Source organism: Anolis sagrei, chromosome 10, assembly GCF_037176765.1.
Source record: "Anolis sagrei isolate rAnoSag1 chromosome 10, rAnoSag1.mat, whole genome shotgun sequence".
NCBI lineage: Eukaryota > Metazoa > Chordata > Lepidosauria > Squamata > Dactyloidae > Anolis > Anolis sagrei.
In genome coordinates, this window is record NC_090030.1 from 32,200,873 (window position 1) to 32,218,937 (window position 18,065).

Consider the following 18,065-nt stretch of genomic DNA (forward strand, 5'->3'; position numbering starts at 1 on the left):
CCAGGCAAGAGCCTCCCTGGTGCCAAGTAATTAATATTTGTGGGGGAAACGGGGCATTTGGGGAAGGAGGGAGGTACGAAGGCTTGGTCACCAGCCATGGGAACCAAAAAGGCTGGTCCAGGACAGCTGTACAAAGGGCCTGAGTGAGGCAGCTGCCTCGGGTGGCAAGTGCATGGATCCACATACTTGACCACCCAGGACAGCTGGTGGCCACTACGTCGTTTGGGGTGGTGGTGAAGGTGAATCCAATTTTGAGCTGGTTCTCAATCTTCTCAGTACCTTGGTCCGCTCCCCTAAAAGTTGGATAAAAAGCCAAAGTGGATTTAACACCAGTGATATCTGAGTAGCTGTAGAACATGGAAAGGCTTCTTTGGAATGTGTGGATTTGCTCCGTGATGACTTCTCAATATGCTTTTTCCTGCTTTAGGTTGCCTCCTTCATCGTCTTGGGCATCATGTGCATGATGCTCCCACAGTGCCAAGAGTTCTGGGGTGTCATTGTCGTCTGCCTCTTCCTTGGACTCTGTGATGGGCTCTTCATCACCATCATGGCGCCCATCGCCTTTGAATTGGTGGGTCCCATGCAGGCGTCTCAAGCCATTGGCTATCTCCTTGGACTTATGGCCATTCCAATGACGGCAGGTCCCCCAATCGCAGGTAAGCAAACTCACACAGAGTGAGGGTGAGAAATGAGGCTAAGGTTTTCCAGATGTCCAGGAGGCACATTCCCCTTGGGCGGGTGAAAGTACTGAAAGCATGCCAGGAATGCCCTTCAACCACCTTAGAGGGTCTTTGGGGGCAAAAATTGGTTTTTTCCCACAATGTGGATACATTCCTACAAGATCTTTTTTGGAGTTGGCTTCATTGTCTTCCATTGACAGTTACCCACCATTGTCTTCTGTTGGTGGTTGACTACCATTGTCTTCTACTGGTGGTTAGCCACCATTGTCTTCCATTGACAGTTACCCACCATTGTCTTCTGTTGCTGGTTGGCTACCATTGCCTTCCATTGATGTTTGCCCACCATTGTTTTCCATTGACAGTTGACCATCATTGTCTTTCATTGATGGTTGACCACCATTGTCTTCTGATGATGGTTGGCTACCATTGGCTTCCATTGATGTTTACCCATCATTGTTTGCCTTCCATTGATGGTTGGCTATCATTGCCTTCTGTTGATGGTTGACCACAATTGTCTTCCATTGATGGCTGGCCACCATTGTCTTCCATTGACCACCATTGCCTTCCATTGATGGTTGACTACCATTGGCCTCCATTGACAGTTGACCACCATTGTCTTCTGTTGATGGTTGGCTGTCATTGCTTTCCATTGATGTTTGCCCACCATTGTTTTCCATTGACAGTTGACCATCATTGTCTTTCATTGATGGTTGATCACTATTGTCTTTCACTGACAGCTGTCCATCATTGCCTCCCATTGATGGTTGGCTATCATTGCCTTCTGTTGATAGTTGACCACAATTGTCTTCCATTGATGGCTGGCCATCATTGCCTCCATTGACAATTGACCACCATTGTCTTCCATTGACAGTTGACCATCATTGTCTTTCATTGATTGTTGATCACTATTGTCTTCCACTGACAGCTGGCCATCATTGCCTCCCATTGATGGTTGGCTATCATTGCCTTCTGTTGATGGTTGACCACAATTGTCTCCATTGACAATTGACCACCATTGTCTTCCATTGACAGTTGACCAACATTGTCTTCCATTAATGTTTGGTCACATTGTCTTCCATTGATGGTTGACCACCATTGTCTTCTGTTGGTGGTTGGCTACCATTGCCTTCCATTGATGTTTGCCCACCATTGTTTCCCATTGACAGTTGACCATCATTGTCTTTCATTGATTGTTGATCACTATTGTCTTCCACTGACAGCTGGCCATCATTGCCTCCCATTGATGGTTGGCTATCATTGCCTTCTGTTGATGGTTGACCACAATTGTCTTCCATTGATGGTTGGCCATCATTGCCTCCACTGACAGTTGACCACCATTGTCTCCCATTGAGAGTTGACCAACATTGTCTTCCATTAATGTTTGGTCACATTGTCTTCCATTGACAGTTGACCATCATTGTCTTTCATTGATGTTTGATCACTGACAGCTGGCCATCATTGCCTCCCATTGATGGTTGGCTATCATTGCCTTCTGTTGATGGTTGACTACAATTGTCTTCCATTGATGGCTGGCCATAATTGCCTCCAATGACAATTGACCACCATTGTCTTCGATTGATGGTTGGTTACCCCTTGTCTTCCATTGATGGTTGTCTACCATTGCCTTCCATTGATGTTTGCTCACCATTGTTTTCCATTGACAGTTGACCATCATTGTCTTTCATTGATAGTTGATCATTATTGTATTCCACTGACAGCTGGCCATCATTGCCTCCCATTGATGGTTGGCTATCATTGCCTTCTGTTGATGGTTGACTACAATTGTCTTGTATTGATGGCTGGGCACCATTGCCTCCATTGACAATTGACCACCATTGTTTTCCAATGACAGTTGACCAACATTGTCTTCCATTAATGTTTGGTCACATTGTCTTCCATTGACAGTTGACCATCATTGTCTTTCATTGATGGTTGATCACTGACAGCTGGCCATCATTGCCTCCCATTGATGGTTGGCTATCATTGCCTTCCATTGATGGCTGGCCATAATTGCCTCCAATGACAATTGACCACCATTGTCTTTGATTGATGGTTGGTTACCTTGTCTTCCATTGATGGTTGTCTACCATTGCCTTCCATTGATGTTTGCTCACCATTGTTTTCCATTGACAGTTGACCATCATTGTCTTTCATTGATGGTTGGTCATTATTGTATTCCACTGACAGCTGGCTATCATTGCCTTCTGTTGATGGTTGACTACAATTGTCTTGTATTGATGGCTGGGCACCATTGCCTCCATTGACAATTGACCACCATTGTCTTCCAATGACAGTTGACCAACATTGTCTTCCGTTGATGTTTGGTCAAATTGTCTTCCATTGATAACCATCAATGGAAGACAATGTGACCAAACATCAACGGAAGACAATGTTGGTCAACTGTCAATGGAAGACAATGGGGGTCAATTCTCCACCATTGTCTTCTGTTGATGGTTGGCTACCATTGCCTTCCATTGATGTTTGCCCACCATTGTTTTCTATTGACAGTTGACCATCATTGTCTTTCATTGATGATTGATCACTGACAGCTGACCATCATTGCCTCCCATTGATGGTTGACCACAATTGTCTTCCATTGATTGCTGGCCACCATTGCCTCCATTGACAGTTGACCATCATTGTCTTTCATTGATGGTTGATCACTGACAGCTGGCCATCATTGCCTTCTGTTGATGGTTGACCACAATTGTCTTCCATTGATGGCTGGCCACCATTGCCTCCATTGACAATTGACCACCATTGTCTTCCATTGACAGTTGACCAACATTGTCTTCCGTTAATGTTTGGTCACATTGCCTTCCATTGATGTTTACCCACCATTGTTTTCCATTGACAGTTGACCATCATTGTTTTTCATTGATGGTTGATCACTGACAGCTGGCCATCATTGCCTCCCATTGATGGTTGGCTATCATTGCCTTCTGTTGATGGTTGACCACAATTGTCTTCGATTGATGGTTGGTCACCTTGTCTTCCATTGATGGTTGACCACCATTGTCTTCTGTTGACTGTTGGCCACAATTGCCTTATGTTGTCATTTCCAGGACTCCTCCGCGACCATTTTGGGAACTACCACTTCGCCTTCTACTTCGCCGGCATCCCTCCGATCATCGGAGGCCTGGTCCTGGCCCTTGTCCCTCTGATCCATCAACGGCAGCTGAAGAAGAAGCGGCTGGACTCTGGGAAGGACAAGATGTTGGTGTCGGAGACGGTGCTGAACGGGGAGCTCCTCCCCGGCTCTCCCGCGATGGAGGCGCATATCTGAAGCCATCCTTCTCAAATCTCCCAATGCCTTTGGGGCGGACAAACTCTTCTCACCACCAGCAGCACCTTCTGGTACTGGATGAGCCCAGCCTTTCCTTATGAGGAGCCGGACCTCTTTGATCGTCGCTGGGGAACAGCGAGTGCCCGGTCGGTAAAGGATAGGCAACTTGGACTGGAAAGCTTGCTTTCGAGTTGATTTGGAGATTTGTACTTTTCCTCCAGCAGTAAGACATTTTGATAGCACTCTAATAGTTGGATTATATTTCCTGCCATGATTTTATTAATGGACACAAAACAAGCAGATAATCCTTAGCTGGCTACTTAAAGGTCTTTCGTAGAGATTGTATCGGTTCTCTTGGGGTTCCCCTTTCTATCCCCAGGAGAAAAATATATAAGTCAGTGTAGATATTATTGCCTTGCAAGAGCAACTCCTTTGCGAGTTGGTTTTGTAGCAGCCAAATTCTCAGTATTTGTTTTGAAACGCTCACGGAGGGACGGGCGAAAGAAAAAGAGCGGAAAGGGTGAATTCGGAATCGGTTTTTGCCCCTTTACGACGTGTTTCTTTTTCTTCTTTCCCCTCCTCCTGACTTCCTTTCGATTTTTATTTCTTTGCCTCTAAAACTGTGATGAGTTACTTGGTTTTTTTTCTCCAAATGCCAAGCTGCCATGTATTGTGATTTCTGTACCTTTGTCTGCTCAATGTATCTCAAAAGACAAACCGACCTCCTTCTTCCCAATCCTCAGACTTCCTTTGGATACGTTGCTCCTCTTAAGTCCGAGTCGTGCGGTAAGAACGGCACCGCCATCCATTTTTTGGAAGGCGTTCCATTGCAAACAACGATCCCAGTTATCCCAGTTTGGCACCACTTTAACTTTCATGGAAACTCCTTACAGAATCTTAAGTCGTTTGGTGAAAATCCGCTCTGACTTCTCTTTTGGAGAGCTCTAGTTCTGCCCTTTCTCCTGTGCAATACTAGAAAATCCCAAGGACTTCTCGACACTACAAATCCCAGAGTCCCGTAGGATGGAGCCATGGCAGTTAGAGTTGTCTTATTGCTCTATGCATTATCGAAGGCTTTCATGGCCAGAATCACTAGGTTTTTGTGTGTTTTGTGTATTTTCCGGGCTGTCTAGCCATTCTCTCCAGACGTTTCGCCTACATCTATGGCAGACATCCTCAGAAGTTGTGAGGTCAGTTGGAAACTAGGAAAATGAGGTTGGGTAACAACGGAAAAAATTGTTTCTAAACTCGTTTCGTTTTTAGGGGTCCATCACGTTTCGTTTTTTTTAAAGAATTCCGAAATTTTCCTTTTAAAATTTTCGAAATTTACGAAATTTTGTATAATTACTAGGGCTGGGCGGTTTCGTTTCGTAATTTCGTAATTCGTTAAAAATTCGTTATTTTTTTTTTGATAACGAAGCAATATTGAACCATTCAGGAGCAACTAAAAAACGAAACGAATTTTTCCAATTCGTTTCGTAATTGCTTCGTAATTGTTTCGTAATTGCTTCGTAATTGTTTCGTTATTGTTTCATTATTGATTCGTAAATGTTTCGTTATTATTTCCGCATGTCTGGTGCAAGTTTTAGGGTTGCTGTTTGTTTTCTCAGTGAAAAAAAATATAATTATCACACCAACAATCAACAACAGAGGGAGAGGGAAGCTTCAGAAGTTTTTTTAGCGTATTGCGTGATCGCGGCCGCCATTAACGAATCGATTCGTAATCGATTCGTAATTGTTTTATGATTTCCGAAATTTTGTAAATATCGAACTTTTTTTAAGGAAAATTTCGGAATTCTTTTAAATAACGAAACGCAAAAAAACCCTAAAAACGAATCGAGTTTAGAAACAAAATTTTTCCGTGTTTGGACAGCCCTAACAATTACGAATCGATTTGTTAATGGCGGACGCGATTGCGCAATATGCTAAAAAACCCTCCAAATGGGAGAGGGGGAACTTCTGAAGCTTCCCTCTCCCTCTGTTGTTGACTGTTGGTGTGATAATTTATTTTTTATCACTGATAAAACAAACAACTATAAGACTTGCACCAGACATATGGAAATAATTACGAAACAATTTCGAAACAATTTTGAACCAATTACGACACAATTTCAAAACAATTTTGAACCAATTACGAAACAATTACGAAACAATTACGAAACAATACGAAATAAATTGGAAAAATTGTTTCGATTTTTAATTACTCCTCACAGTAGTCCTGCATGGCTCAATATTGGATCGTAAGCTAATTTAAATACGAATTAATAACGAATTACGAAATTAATGAACGAAACCGCCCAAGCCTAGTTTGTTAGGGCTGGGCGGTTTCGTTCGTTAATTTCGTAATTCGTTATTGATCCGTATTTAAATTAGCTTACGATCCGATATTGAGCCATGCAGGAGCAACTAAAAATCGAAACGAATTTTTCAATTTATTTCGTAATTGTTTCGTAATTGGTTCGAAATCGTTTAGAAATCGTTTAGAAATTGTTTCGTTATTATTTCCGTATGTCTGGTGCAAGTTTTATAGTTGTTGTTTGTTTTATCAGTGATAAAAAAATAAATTATCACACCAAGAGTCAACAACAGAGGGAGAGGGAAGCTTCAGAAGTTCCCCCTGTCCCATTTGGAGGGTTTTTTTAGCGTATTGCGCAATCGCGTCCGCCATTAACGAATCAATTCGAAATTTACAAAATTTCGTAAATAACGAAAAAATTTTAAAGAAAAATTCGGAATTCTTTTTAAAAACGAAACGCAATGGACCCCCTAAAAACGAAACGAGTTTAGAAACAATTTTTTCCGTTGTTACCCAGCATTAAAGTTTGTATATTTGTGGAATAATGTCCAGGGTGGGGAAAGAAGCCTTATCTGTTTGAGGTAGGTGTGAACCCCATTTTCCTAGTTTCCAACAGACCTCACAACCACTGAGGATGCAGGCAAAATGTCAGGAGAGAATGCTTCTGGAACATGGTCAGACAATCCGGAAAAACACACAACAACCCAACTATCGTTGCTCTGTCCGCATAATGGAAACGGATTCCAAGTTTAAAACCAAGGAGACTCATTTGACTTCCCTGAATCACTTAACAGTGCCTTCTTCAGTTTGGCAAAATGTCTTTTAGTGATTTTTTTATTGTTTGTCCCTGTAGTTTCCAAGCCATGTTTTTGATGCTCAAAGCACCAGATATTGCAGTGTGAGTTGGTTCTTCTTGGCCTCGGTGCCCGAGAAGAGAGGACTTTTTCAACCTTGCAGATACCTTAGGGCCTGTCCAGACAGTATCTTTATCCCAGGAGCTTCCATAGCAAACAGGAAGTGTGGCCAGACGCCATTCCCTGTAAACATGGAAGCGATCACTACAAAAGGCGAAAACGCGAGATTTCCAGGTTTGGAGCTGAATATGCCGATCCTCGCATATCTGTATGTCCTTGCAATCACGGGATTTTTTTATCTAGGTTTGTTCCTGGGTTTTAGACTCTTGTTCCTGATTGGTCGGTTCCCAAAAATATGTTGACACTTAAGTAGAAGGCAAAAACTTTGTTTGTGTGCCGGAAACTTCATCACATGTGTCCTTTTCTCTGGCCAGGACAAAGTTGTAGCGCCCGAGTCAATGTTGTACATCCTTTCAAAAGCAGAGCACTCAGGAACATCTATGTACGAGGGGTATTTTTTAAGTAAGGTCCGTTTGAACATAAGTACACAACGAAAGGTTATTTCAAAAAAGTAAATTTATTTTCAGAAAGTACATATTTCACTCTATTTTTCGACATAGTTGCCAAGTTTGTTCAAACACTTGTCATACCTCTGAACCAATTTTGAAATACCCTCTTCACGAATCCTCGCTTCAACTGAAGCCACCAAATCGTCTGTAATCAAAGAAGGGCGACCAGAGCAGTCCTCATCATGGACGTTGTCACAGCCATCTTTGAATTGTCGTACCCACTTACGCACTGCTCCGATAACCAAGAGTTCACTGTAATCAAAGAAGGGCGACCGGAGTGGCCCTCATCATGGACGTTGTCACGGCCATCTTTGATTTGTCATACCCACTTACGCACTGCTCCGATAACCAAGAGTTCGCTGTAATCAAAGAAGGGCGACCGGAGCAGTCCTCATCATGGACGTTGTCACGGCCATCTTTGAATTGTCATACCCACTTACGCAAGAGTTCACTGTAATCAGAGAAGGGCGACCGGAGCGGCCCTCATCATGGATGTTGTCACGGCCATCTTTGATTTGTCGTACCCACTTACGCACTGCTCCGATAACCAAGAGTTCGCTGTAATCAAAGAAGGGCGACCGGAGCAGTCCTCATCATGGACGTTGTCACGGCCATCTTTGAATTGTCGTACCCACTTACGCAAGAGTTCACTGTAATCAGAGAAGGGCGACCGGAGCGGCCCTCATCATGGACGTTGTCACGGCCATCTTTGATTTGTAGTACCCACTTACGCACTGCTCCGATAACCAAGAATTTGCTGTAATCAAAGAAGGGCGACCGGAGCAGTCCTCACCATGGACGTTGTCACGGCCATCTTTGAATTGTCATACCCACTTACGCAAGAGTTCACTGTAATCAGAGAAGGGCGACCGGAGCGGCCCTCATCATGGATGTTGTCACGGCCATCTTTGATTTGTCGTACCCACTTACGCACTGCTCCGATAACCAAGAGTTCGCTGTAATCAAAGAAGGGCGACCGGAGCAGTCCTCATCATGGACGTTGTCACAGCCATCTTTGAATTGTCGTACCCACTTACGCAAGAGTTCACTGTAATCAAAGAAGGGCGACCGGAGCGGTCCTAATCATGGAAGTTGTCACGGCCATCTTTGAATTGTCGTACCCACTTACGCACTGCTCCGATAACCAAGAGTTCACTGTAAAAAAAGAAGGGCGACCGGAGCGGTCCTCATCATGGACATTGTCACGGCCATCTTTGAATTGTCGTACCCACTTACGCACTTTGCTTTCACTCATAACAGTATCATTGCACACTTCACAAATCTGTCGATGAATTTCTGCAGCAGGCAGACAAAAACCATATCACTGAGCGAATCTCACATGCGGCGGATGAGTTGATAGTCTTAAACATGTTTAAAGCACAGAACAGAACTGTACAGGTGAGCTACAGAGCGGAAACTGAGCACAGTTGTTCCCGAGGCATGCCGGTACACGACGCACGCGCTCGTTGCGGTATGCACGCAAACTACTAGTGTCTACAACAAAACGGACCTTACTTAAAAAATACCCCTCGTATAACCCAGGAACAGCACCCTGTTGTTTGATGCCACAAAGTACACAACCAAATCTGTCTGAACAGATGGTCAGGCAGCCAAGCTCTGAAAAGTGTCAATAATGACAAAGTGTGTGTTCCTGTTTGATTGTGCAGTGCTAACTTGGGCGGAAGTGGTCCTACCCCATTAGGTTTGTTTGTGTGGCAGATACGTTATGAAACATCTGGAGGGCACAGAACTTTTGCAGTGATCCGCATATCCGAATCTCCGCATATCCGTATTTTGAGGTTTCCAGCAGAAGTCCTGTGGTGGCCATCTTGGGAGTCTCTAAATCTCACAACAAAGCATCAAGTCTAGACAATGGAGGCAGAAATCCCAGGTCCAATAGGTCTGTATATGGATCTCTTCTGAAGTCCCGGGATTTTTTGCCCCCGTGATTTAGTGCTGTCTGGAAGCGCCCTTAGACAATTTCAGTGGAAGATATCTGAGACATCTTCCATCTAAACTGTCTTTTTCCTGATTGAGACTGCGGTATTTCTACTAACCCCGGATGAGGATAGCTCAGTGTCAGAGGCTCAAAAATTTACTTCCATGGAAAGAAAGCCAACAACTCAATAGTGTATGTGCAACACATAGAAACTGGGGTGATATTTTGTGCTCCTTATTTGAAAGGCCAAACTCAACATTTCCCCCTTTGAGTGGGGTGTTTTCCTGTCTTTGTAGTGGCCGGGCTTCCAGGTTAAAGCTGTGTTTTGCAAAACGCAACATACGGCTTCGGAAAAGGATGTGCTAGCATAGACCTATGTCTTTTACCGCCCGATTGAGCACATTTTCCAGATACAACAGAGCCTGCTCAAAGTATTATCGACTTCAACCTGATAAGTTTAGTATTACAGAGACCAAAATTCAGTTTTCGCTCCCGCCTAGAGTAGGTCATTTTGATCTATAGTTCTTCCATATATGCTGGAGTCTCATTGATTCCATAGGGCAGCGGTTCTCAACCTGGGGGTCGCGACCACCAAGGGGGTCGTTTGGCCATTTTGGAGGGCTCGCGAGGCTGCCTCCTTTGGCCCTGTCCCCAAGTCTTTGGCCCACATCTTTGCATCGGTGGCTTTGTGAGGTGGGCGTAGCTACGCCCAGCTCTTCCGCATTGCCGGTTGTCGCCAGGGAGGTAGCCACACCCACCTCGCAAAGCCGCCGATGCAAAGAGGAAGGAGGTGGGCGTGGGTAAGAACAGCTGTTCCTAAAGGCCACACCCCCAGCATTTCCGATTCACTGGCGGAAGTCGTAAGGAAGATGGCGGACGCGGCTTCGATATGGCAAAAACACTTCCGGGTTGCCAAAACGCGTCGATATTGCTTCTAAAGGTCATTATTTCACGAATTAATAACGAGATAAGAAATTAACGAACTGGATCAACCAAGCCTAATATTTAGGGGTCACAGTGTTAGAAAGGTTGAGAACCACTGCCATAGGGCTAGTCTAGGTGGTGTAGACAAGGAAGCCATGATTGCATTGAGTTGGCAAGACTTGAGAAGATCTGTTGAGGATTGCGAGACTTCGCGGTCCCCCCAAAATGTTTTCGCGGGGGGGGGGGGGGGCACTACATCTCCCATAATCCACTGGATGGTAACTTGTGGGAGTTGTAGTCCCCCGAAAGGTAAAGGCTCCAAGCTCTGTCTTGGCTCATAATTTCACGAGCATAGGGTTCCTACATGGAAGTCATGGTAGGGAATTGCTAGTCTAGGTGGTGTAGACAAGGAAACCATGATTGCATTGAGTTGGCAAGACTTGAGAAGATCTGTTGAGGATTGCGAGACTTCGCAGTCCCCCCAAAATGTTTTCGCGGGGGGGGGGGGCACTACATCTCCCATAATCCACTGGATGGCAACTTGTGGGAGTTGTAGTCCCCCAAAAGGTAAAGGCTCCAAGCTCTATCTTGGCTCATAATTTCACGAGCATAGGGTTCCTACATGGAAGTCATGGTAGGGAATTGCTAGTCTAGGTGGTGTAGACAAGGAAACCATGATTGCATTGAGTTGGCAAGACTTGAGAAGATCTGTTGAGGATTGTGAGACTTCGCAGTCCCCCTCCAAATGTTTTCAGTGGGGGACTACATCTCCCATAATCCACTGGATGGCAACTTGTGGGAGTTGTAGTCCCCCAAAAGGTAAAGGCTCCAAGCTCTGTCTTGGCTCATAATTTCACAAGCATAGGGTTCCTACATGGAAGTCATGGTAGGGAATTGCTAGTCTAGGTGGTGTAGACAAGGAAACCATGATTGCATTGAGTTGGCAAGACTTGAGAAGATCTGTTGAGGATTGCGAGACTTCGCGGTCCCCCCAAAATGTTTTCACGGGGGGGGGGGGGCACTACATCTCCCATAATCCACTGGATGGTAACTTGTGGGAGTTGTAGTCCCCCAAAAGGTAAAGGCTCCAAGCTCTATCTTGGCTCATAATTTCACGAGCATAGGGTTCCTACATGGAAGTCATGGTAGGGAATTGCTAGTAGACAAGGAAACCTTGATTGTAGACAAGGAAACCATGATTGCATTGAGTTGGCAAGACTTGAGAAGATCTGTTGAGGATTGTGAGACTTCGCGGTCCCCCTCCAAATGTTTTCAGTGGGGGACTACATCTCCCATAATCCACTGGATGGCAACTTGTGGGAGTTGTAGTCCCCCAAAAGGTAAAGGCTCCAAGCTCTGTCTTGGCTCATAATTTCACGAGCATAGGGTTCCTACATGGAAGTCATGGTAGGGAATTGTTTTGGAAAGCGTTCCTCTCCTTGTAGAAAGGGTCATCAGATGTCCAAATCTTCCTGGCTTTTGGAGGAACGAAGCTGATCTCTGTCTCTTCTCAAATCCTATGTAGGCTGTGAGTCCATAGCATTCATCTGCTAAGACACAATACTTGGTCGGAGAAGGGTTGAGTAGATAATATAACATGTCCAAGAAGAACCTAAAACTGAAGCAAGGTGACCTCTACCAACTACTATTTCTGGTGTCTCTGTGTGTGTTTGTACGCATTTTTATTTCTTGCTCCGTAGTATCTTTGGAAACTTGTGTGCATCGTGGTTTAGGGACCAAAACCTACCCTAATGGCCATCTTTAGCCTTCGGGGGATATATTATATTCTTCGCTTCGAAGAGGAAAAACTAGCCCTTGTTTGTTAAGTGCCTCAGACTAGCCAGAAGGGTAGAAATGAGTCGATGCCAGAAAGGATTGGCTCAACTAGAACTGCCTGCCACCATATTTTCCTAGTGGACCAAATGTCAGCCCCGGATTTAGCGATTCCGTCTCTTTTGCTTGTTTTCGTCTCTCCGAGTTTCTTGTCTCATTGTTTTGGGTGGATTTATTTCACAGCTCCTCGCAGTGGCATTTGGTGCCTCTTACGTTAGTGAGGTTGGGTTTTTTGTCTAAATGTTGAAGGAGGTCTTCAAGGGAGATGGACCTTATCCCACCCCCCACCCCACCCCGAGAGGTGCAGAGCCTTGACATCGAGGCTCAATCACCAACCCATTGACTCAGAATCCACTAACCATAATGGCCATGGAACGGTTGGGATCCACACTAGCTGTCGCCAAGAAGACCCAATGAATCCCTGGCCTTCTAAAAACTTAGACTGATGTTCTACACGAGCAGTTTAATTATAGACTTCCCTTGCCCAAACCAACTGCTGGCTCGTAAGGTCAACTTTTAGGGCTGAATGGAGTTCCTTTGCCCAATCCAACTGCTGGCTCTTGAGGTGGGCTTTCCAGCACTAAAATACTTCCTTTGCCCAATCCAACTGCTAGTTCTTAAGGTTGACTTTCCTGGATGAATAGACTTCCTTTGCCCAATTCAACTGCTGGTTCTGAAGGTGCGCTTTTAGGGATGACTATACCTCCTTTGTCCAACCCAGCTGCTGGCTCTTATGGTGGACATTTCAGAACGAATAGACTTCCTTTGCCCAATCCAACTGCTGGCTCTTAAGGTGGACATTTCAGAACGAATAGACTTCCTTTGCCCAATCCAACTGCTGGCTCTTATGGTGGACATTTCAGAACGAATAGACTTCCTTTGCCCAATCCAACTGCTGGCTCTTAAGGTGGACATTTCAGAACGAATAGACTTCCTTTGCCCAATCCAACTGCTGGCTCTTAAGGTGGACATTTCAGAACGAATAGACTTCCTTTGCCCAATCCAACTGCTGGCTCTTAAGGTGGACATTTCAGAACGAATAGACTTCCTTTGCCCAATCCAACTGCTGGCTCTTGAGGTGGGCTTTCCAGCACTAATAGACTTCCTTTGCCCAATCCAACTGCTGGCTCTTAAGGTGGACTTTCCTGGATGAATAGACTTCCTTTGCCCAATCCAACTGCTGGTTCTTAAGGTGCGCTTTTAGGGATGACTATATGGTGGACATTTCTGAACGAATAGACTTCCTTTGCCCAATCCAACTTCTGGTTCTTAAGGTGGACTTTTCTGGATGAATAGACTTCCTTTGCCCAATCCAACCTCTGGTTCTTAAGGTGGACTTTCCTGGATCAATAGACTTCCTTTGCCCAATCCAACTTCTGGTTCTTAAGATGGACTTTCCTGGATCAATAGACTTCCTTTGCCCAATCCAACTGCTGGTTCTGAAGGTGCGCTTCTAGGGATGACTATACTTCCTTTGTTCAACCCAGTTGCTGGCTCTTAAGGTGGACATTTCAGAATGAATAGACTTCCTTTGCCCAATCCAACTGCTGGTTCTTAAGGTGGACTTTCCTGGATGAATAGACTTCCTTTGCCCAATCCAACTGCTGGTTCTTAAGATGGACTTTCCTGGATGAATAGACTTCCTTTGCCCAATCCAACTGCTGGTTCTTAAGATGGACTTTCCTGGATGAATAGACTTCCTTTGCCCAATCCAACTTCTGGTTCTTAAGATGGACTTTCCTGGATGAATAGACTTCCTTTGCCCAATCCAACTTCTGGTTCTTAAGATGGACTTTCCTGGATGAATAGACTTCCTTTGCCCAATCCAACTTCTGGTTCTTAAGATGGACTTTCCTGGATGAATAGACTTCCTTTGCCCAATCCAACTTCTGGTTCTTAAGATGGACTTTCCTGGATGAATAGACTTCCTTTGCCCAATCCAACTTCTGGTTCTTAAGATGGACTTTCCTGGATGAATAGACTTCCTTTGCCCAATCCAACTTCTGGTTCTTAAGATGGACTTTCCTGGATGAATAGACTTCCTTTGCCCAATCCAACTTCTGGTTCTTAAGATGGACTTTCCTGGATGAATAGACTTCCTTTGCCCAATCCAACTGCTGGTTCTGAAGGTGCGCTTCTAGGGATGACTATACTTCCTTTGTTCAACCCAGTTGCTGGCTCTTAAGGTGGACATTTCAGAATGAATAGACTTCCTTTGCCCAATCCAACTGCTGGTTCTTAAGGTGGACTTTCCTGGATGAATAGACTTCCTTTGCCCAATCCAACTGCTGGTTCTTAAGATGGACTTTCCTGGATGAATAGACTTCCTTTGCCCAATCCAACTGCTGGTTCTTAAGATGGACTTTCCTGGATGAATAGACTTCCTTTGCCCAATCCAACTTCTGGTTCTTAAGATGGACTTTCCTGGATGAATAGACTTCCTTTGCCCAATCCAACTTCTGGTTCTTAAGATGGACTTTCCTGGATGAATAGACTTCCTTTGCCCAATCCAACTTCTGGTTCTTAAGATGGACTTTCCTGGATGAATAGACTTCCTTTGCCCAATCCAACTTCTGGTTCTTAAGATGGACTTTCCTGGATGAATAGACTTCCTTTGCCCAATCCAACTTCTGGTTCTTAAGATGGACTTTCCTGGATGAATAGACTTCCTTTGCCCAATCCAACTTCTGGTTCTTAAGATGGACTTTCCTGGATGAATAGACTTCCTTTGCCCAATCCAACTTCTGGTTCTTAAGATGGACTTTCCTGGATGAATAGACTTCCTTTGCCCAATCCAACTGCTGGTTCTGAAGGTGCGCTTCTAGGGATGACTATACTTCCTTTGTTCAACCCAGTTGCTGGCTCTTAAGGTGGACATTTCAGAACGAATAGACTTCCTTTGCCCAATCCAACTGCTGGCTCTTGAGGTGGGCTTTCCAGCACTAATATACTTCCTTTGCTCAATCCAACTGCTGGTTCTTAAGGTGGACTTTCCAGGATGAATAGGCTTCCTTTGCCCAATCCAACTGCTGGCTCTGAAGGTGGACATTTCAGAACGAATAGACTTCCTTTGCCCAATCCAACTGCTGGTTCTTAAGGTGGACTTTCCAGGATGAATAGACTGGCTTGACTCTGAAGGAGCTGGGGGTGGAGATAGCCGACAGGGAGCTGTGGCATGGGCTGGTCCATGAGGTCATGAAGAGTCGGAAGCGACTGAACGAATAAACAACAGAATTCCTTTGCCCAATCCAACTGCTGGTTCTTATGGTGCGCTTCTGGGGATGAATATACTTCCTTTGTCCAACCCAGCAGCTGACTCTTAAGGTGGACTTTTCAGAACGAATAGACTTCCTTTGCCCAATCCAACTGCTGGTTCTTAAGGTGCGCTTTTAGGGATGAATATACTTCTTTTCTCCAACCCAGTTGCTGGCTCTTAAGGTGGACTTTTCAGAACGAATAGACTTCCTTTGCCCAATCCAACTGCTGGTTCTTAAGGTGGACTTTCCTGGATGAATAGACTTCTTTGCCCAATCCAACTGCTGGCTCTTAAGGTGGACTGTTGGGGTATTTAAGTATTTTTACAGCAAGACTGTATAATATGCTTGCTAAGTACAGAGCAAATGGAAATCCGTAACTGCAGTACAGAATGTCAGCCAAGACTTTTTAATGCAAGGACGCCCTGGTTTTATGGATTAGCCTCCCACCCTCAAACCCGCCTTTGCATATCACAGCAAGCTCATTGCTTCACAGAAAGAAAACAGCTGCACAAGTTGATAGGGTTTGGTTCCATTTGTTCAAAGAGGAAAGAAATATTTTATATACATACGAGTAGTCAAAATAGCCAATGCAATAGCCTGCCTATATGATACACTTTTCCTCTCGCGCCTATTGTTCCCATTGGGGCTGTTGATGTTATTCATGTTGTTTGCTGGTTGTTTCCTTCTTCGTTGCTGAAAGATGCTTTGGCGTTCTCCTTGAGGATGGAGGCGGTCAAATGTTTTGTATAGATACCATAAATCTTGAATAGACAAAGAAGGATATGGGCTGGACATTCTTTGAACGATTCCCCTAAAAAGCTGCCTACAACTCTCATCATCTCCAGCTTGTAGGCAGGGGCGGCTCATCCATTGCGCGAAGTAAGCGGTCACAGAACACTTTTTTTTGCCAGGGGCGCAGACGTGCCTCTGTAAATGCCCCTCGACCGCCACTTGAGGTGGTCCCCCCTCAGCTCACAACAGTCCTAGCAGTCCGGGGGGAGCCTCGGCTTTCTTGCCTCGCTGCCGGGCGATCCTCTTCCCAAAGGGGCCGAGCCCTTGAGCCTCGCCTAGCCCCTCTCGTTCCTGCTCCACCCGGCCACAGGGTGCGCGAGCTTAGACGGCGCTCGATCGTTCTCCGCGTTCGATCCCTTCCCCATGACCGGCTCCCTTTCCCGATCCCCCGGCGCTCCACCTGCCTCCTCTCCTCTCCCCAATCTGTGGGTGGGCCAAGGGGCGGAGCCGCCGTGCCTGGCCCGCTTCGGGTCCGGAGACGTGTCTGAAGACCCCAGCGTGGGGACCAAGTTGCCTCTTCTCCTGACTTTCTCTTCAGCCATTGGGACCAAGAGAGAGAGAGAGAGAGAGCGCCTCTCTGGCTGGAGGTATCTCCCACCTCCGCTCCCTCCTTTGTTTTCGTGCCTACCTTCAGGAAAGGTGGACATCTCCACCTCTCCCTCTCTCTCTCTCTCTCTTGGTCCCAATGGCTGAGGAGAAAGTCAGGAGAAGAGGTGACTTTTGGTGCACACGCCGGGGTCTTCAGGCACGCCTCCGGACCCAAAGCGGGCCAGGCAAGGGAGCAAGTTCGGCAAGTGTAGTTACTAGGATGTATAGTTTACCTACAATCAAAGAGCATTCTGAACTCCACCAATTATGGAATTGAACCAAATATGGCACATAAAACTCCCACGACAAACAGAAAATATATATCAATTATTGGTTTTGGGGGGGGGGGAGCGCCAAAATACTGTTTGCTTACCGTTGAAAATTACCTAGGGCCACCTCTGCTTGTAGGGCAATGTTTCTCTGCAGAGATGGGATTTGTAGTCTGACACATGAATCACGTGTGTCTCTTCAGTCAAAAAGAAGAGACATTGTGTGTGTGTGTAGGGAGGAATATTGCTCTATATTGCAGTACAGTTTTCCTATCCCCCGCCTTCCAAAATGGGCAACAGCTTCCATGATGCTTACATAGTGCAAATGTTCACTCACATAAGGTTGCTCTGCCTATTGAATGGCATCATGGTGCAACCCGGCGCATCAAATAAGTTAGATATTTCAGCAGGTCTTATGAATGAGGTGGTATTTTGAAGACAACCATTAATCACCCAAATGTGCACAACTCCCATTTGCAAGGGCTGCACTTGCAGACTTCTGTGACCAGAAGAGGGGAGGTTACACCATGAGCAAAACAAGGACAATTGCACGGGTAAGAGAAGCCAGATATGCATCAAACGCCAACGGCATGCGTAGAGTCTCAGTAGAGTCTTGCTTATCCGACCTTCGCTTATCCGACATTCCGTCTTATCCGTCACTCTTATCCGACACCCCCTTTTCTTCCAGCATTTCCCCTTCAACTAAAGGAGCGCTCCCTTAGTATTTTAGATGTCTAGTTCCACATCAGATGGGTAACGATAGGAGACTCCGTATTAT

General features: G+C 45.4%; 1 protein-coding gene and 1 long non-coding RNA gene across 2 annotated transcripts in view; both read left to right on the forward strand.

Moving 5' to 3' along the window:
* The window catches only part of SLC16A2 (solute carrier family 16 member 2), a 185,783-nt gene extending 181,081 nt beyond the window's left edge, over window positions 1-4,702 (forward strand). Inside the window, exons 5-6 of the mRNA XM_067471680.1 lie at window positions 428-656; window positions 3,746-4,702. Of these exons, the coding sequence (XP_067327781.1) occupies window positions 428-656; window positions 3,746-3,966 (450 nt within the window). The 3' untranslated portion in view covers window positions 3,967-4,702. The remainder of the gene's footprint in view (window positions 1-427; window positions 657-3,745) is intronic.
* Window positions 4,703-6,568: 1,866 nt separating this feature from the next.
* LOC137097637 (uncharacterized) lies at window positions 6,569-16,416 on the forward strand. The gene is made up of 2 exons (XR_010910320.1): window positions 6,569-13,655; window positions 13,998-16,416. It is a non-coding gene; the product is annotated as an uncharacterized lncRNA (long non-coding RNA).
* Window positions 16,417-18,065: the final 1,649 nt, after the last annotated feature.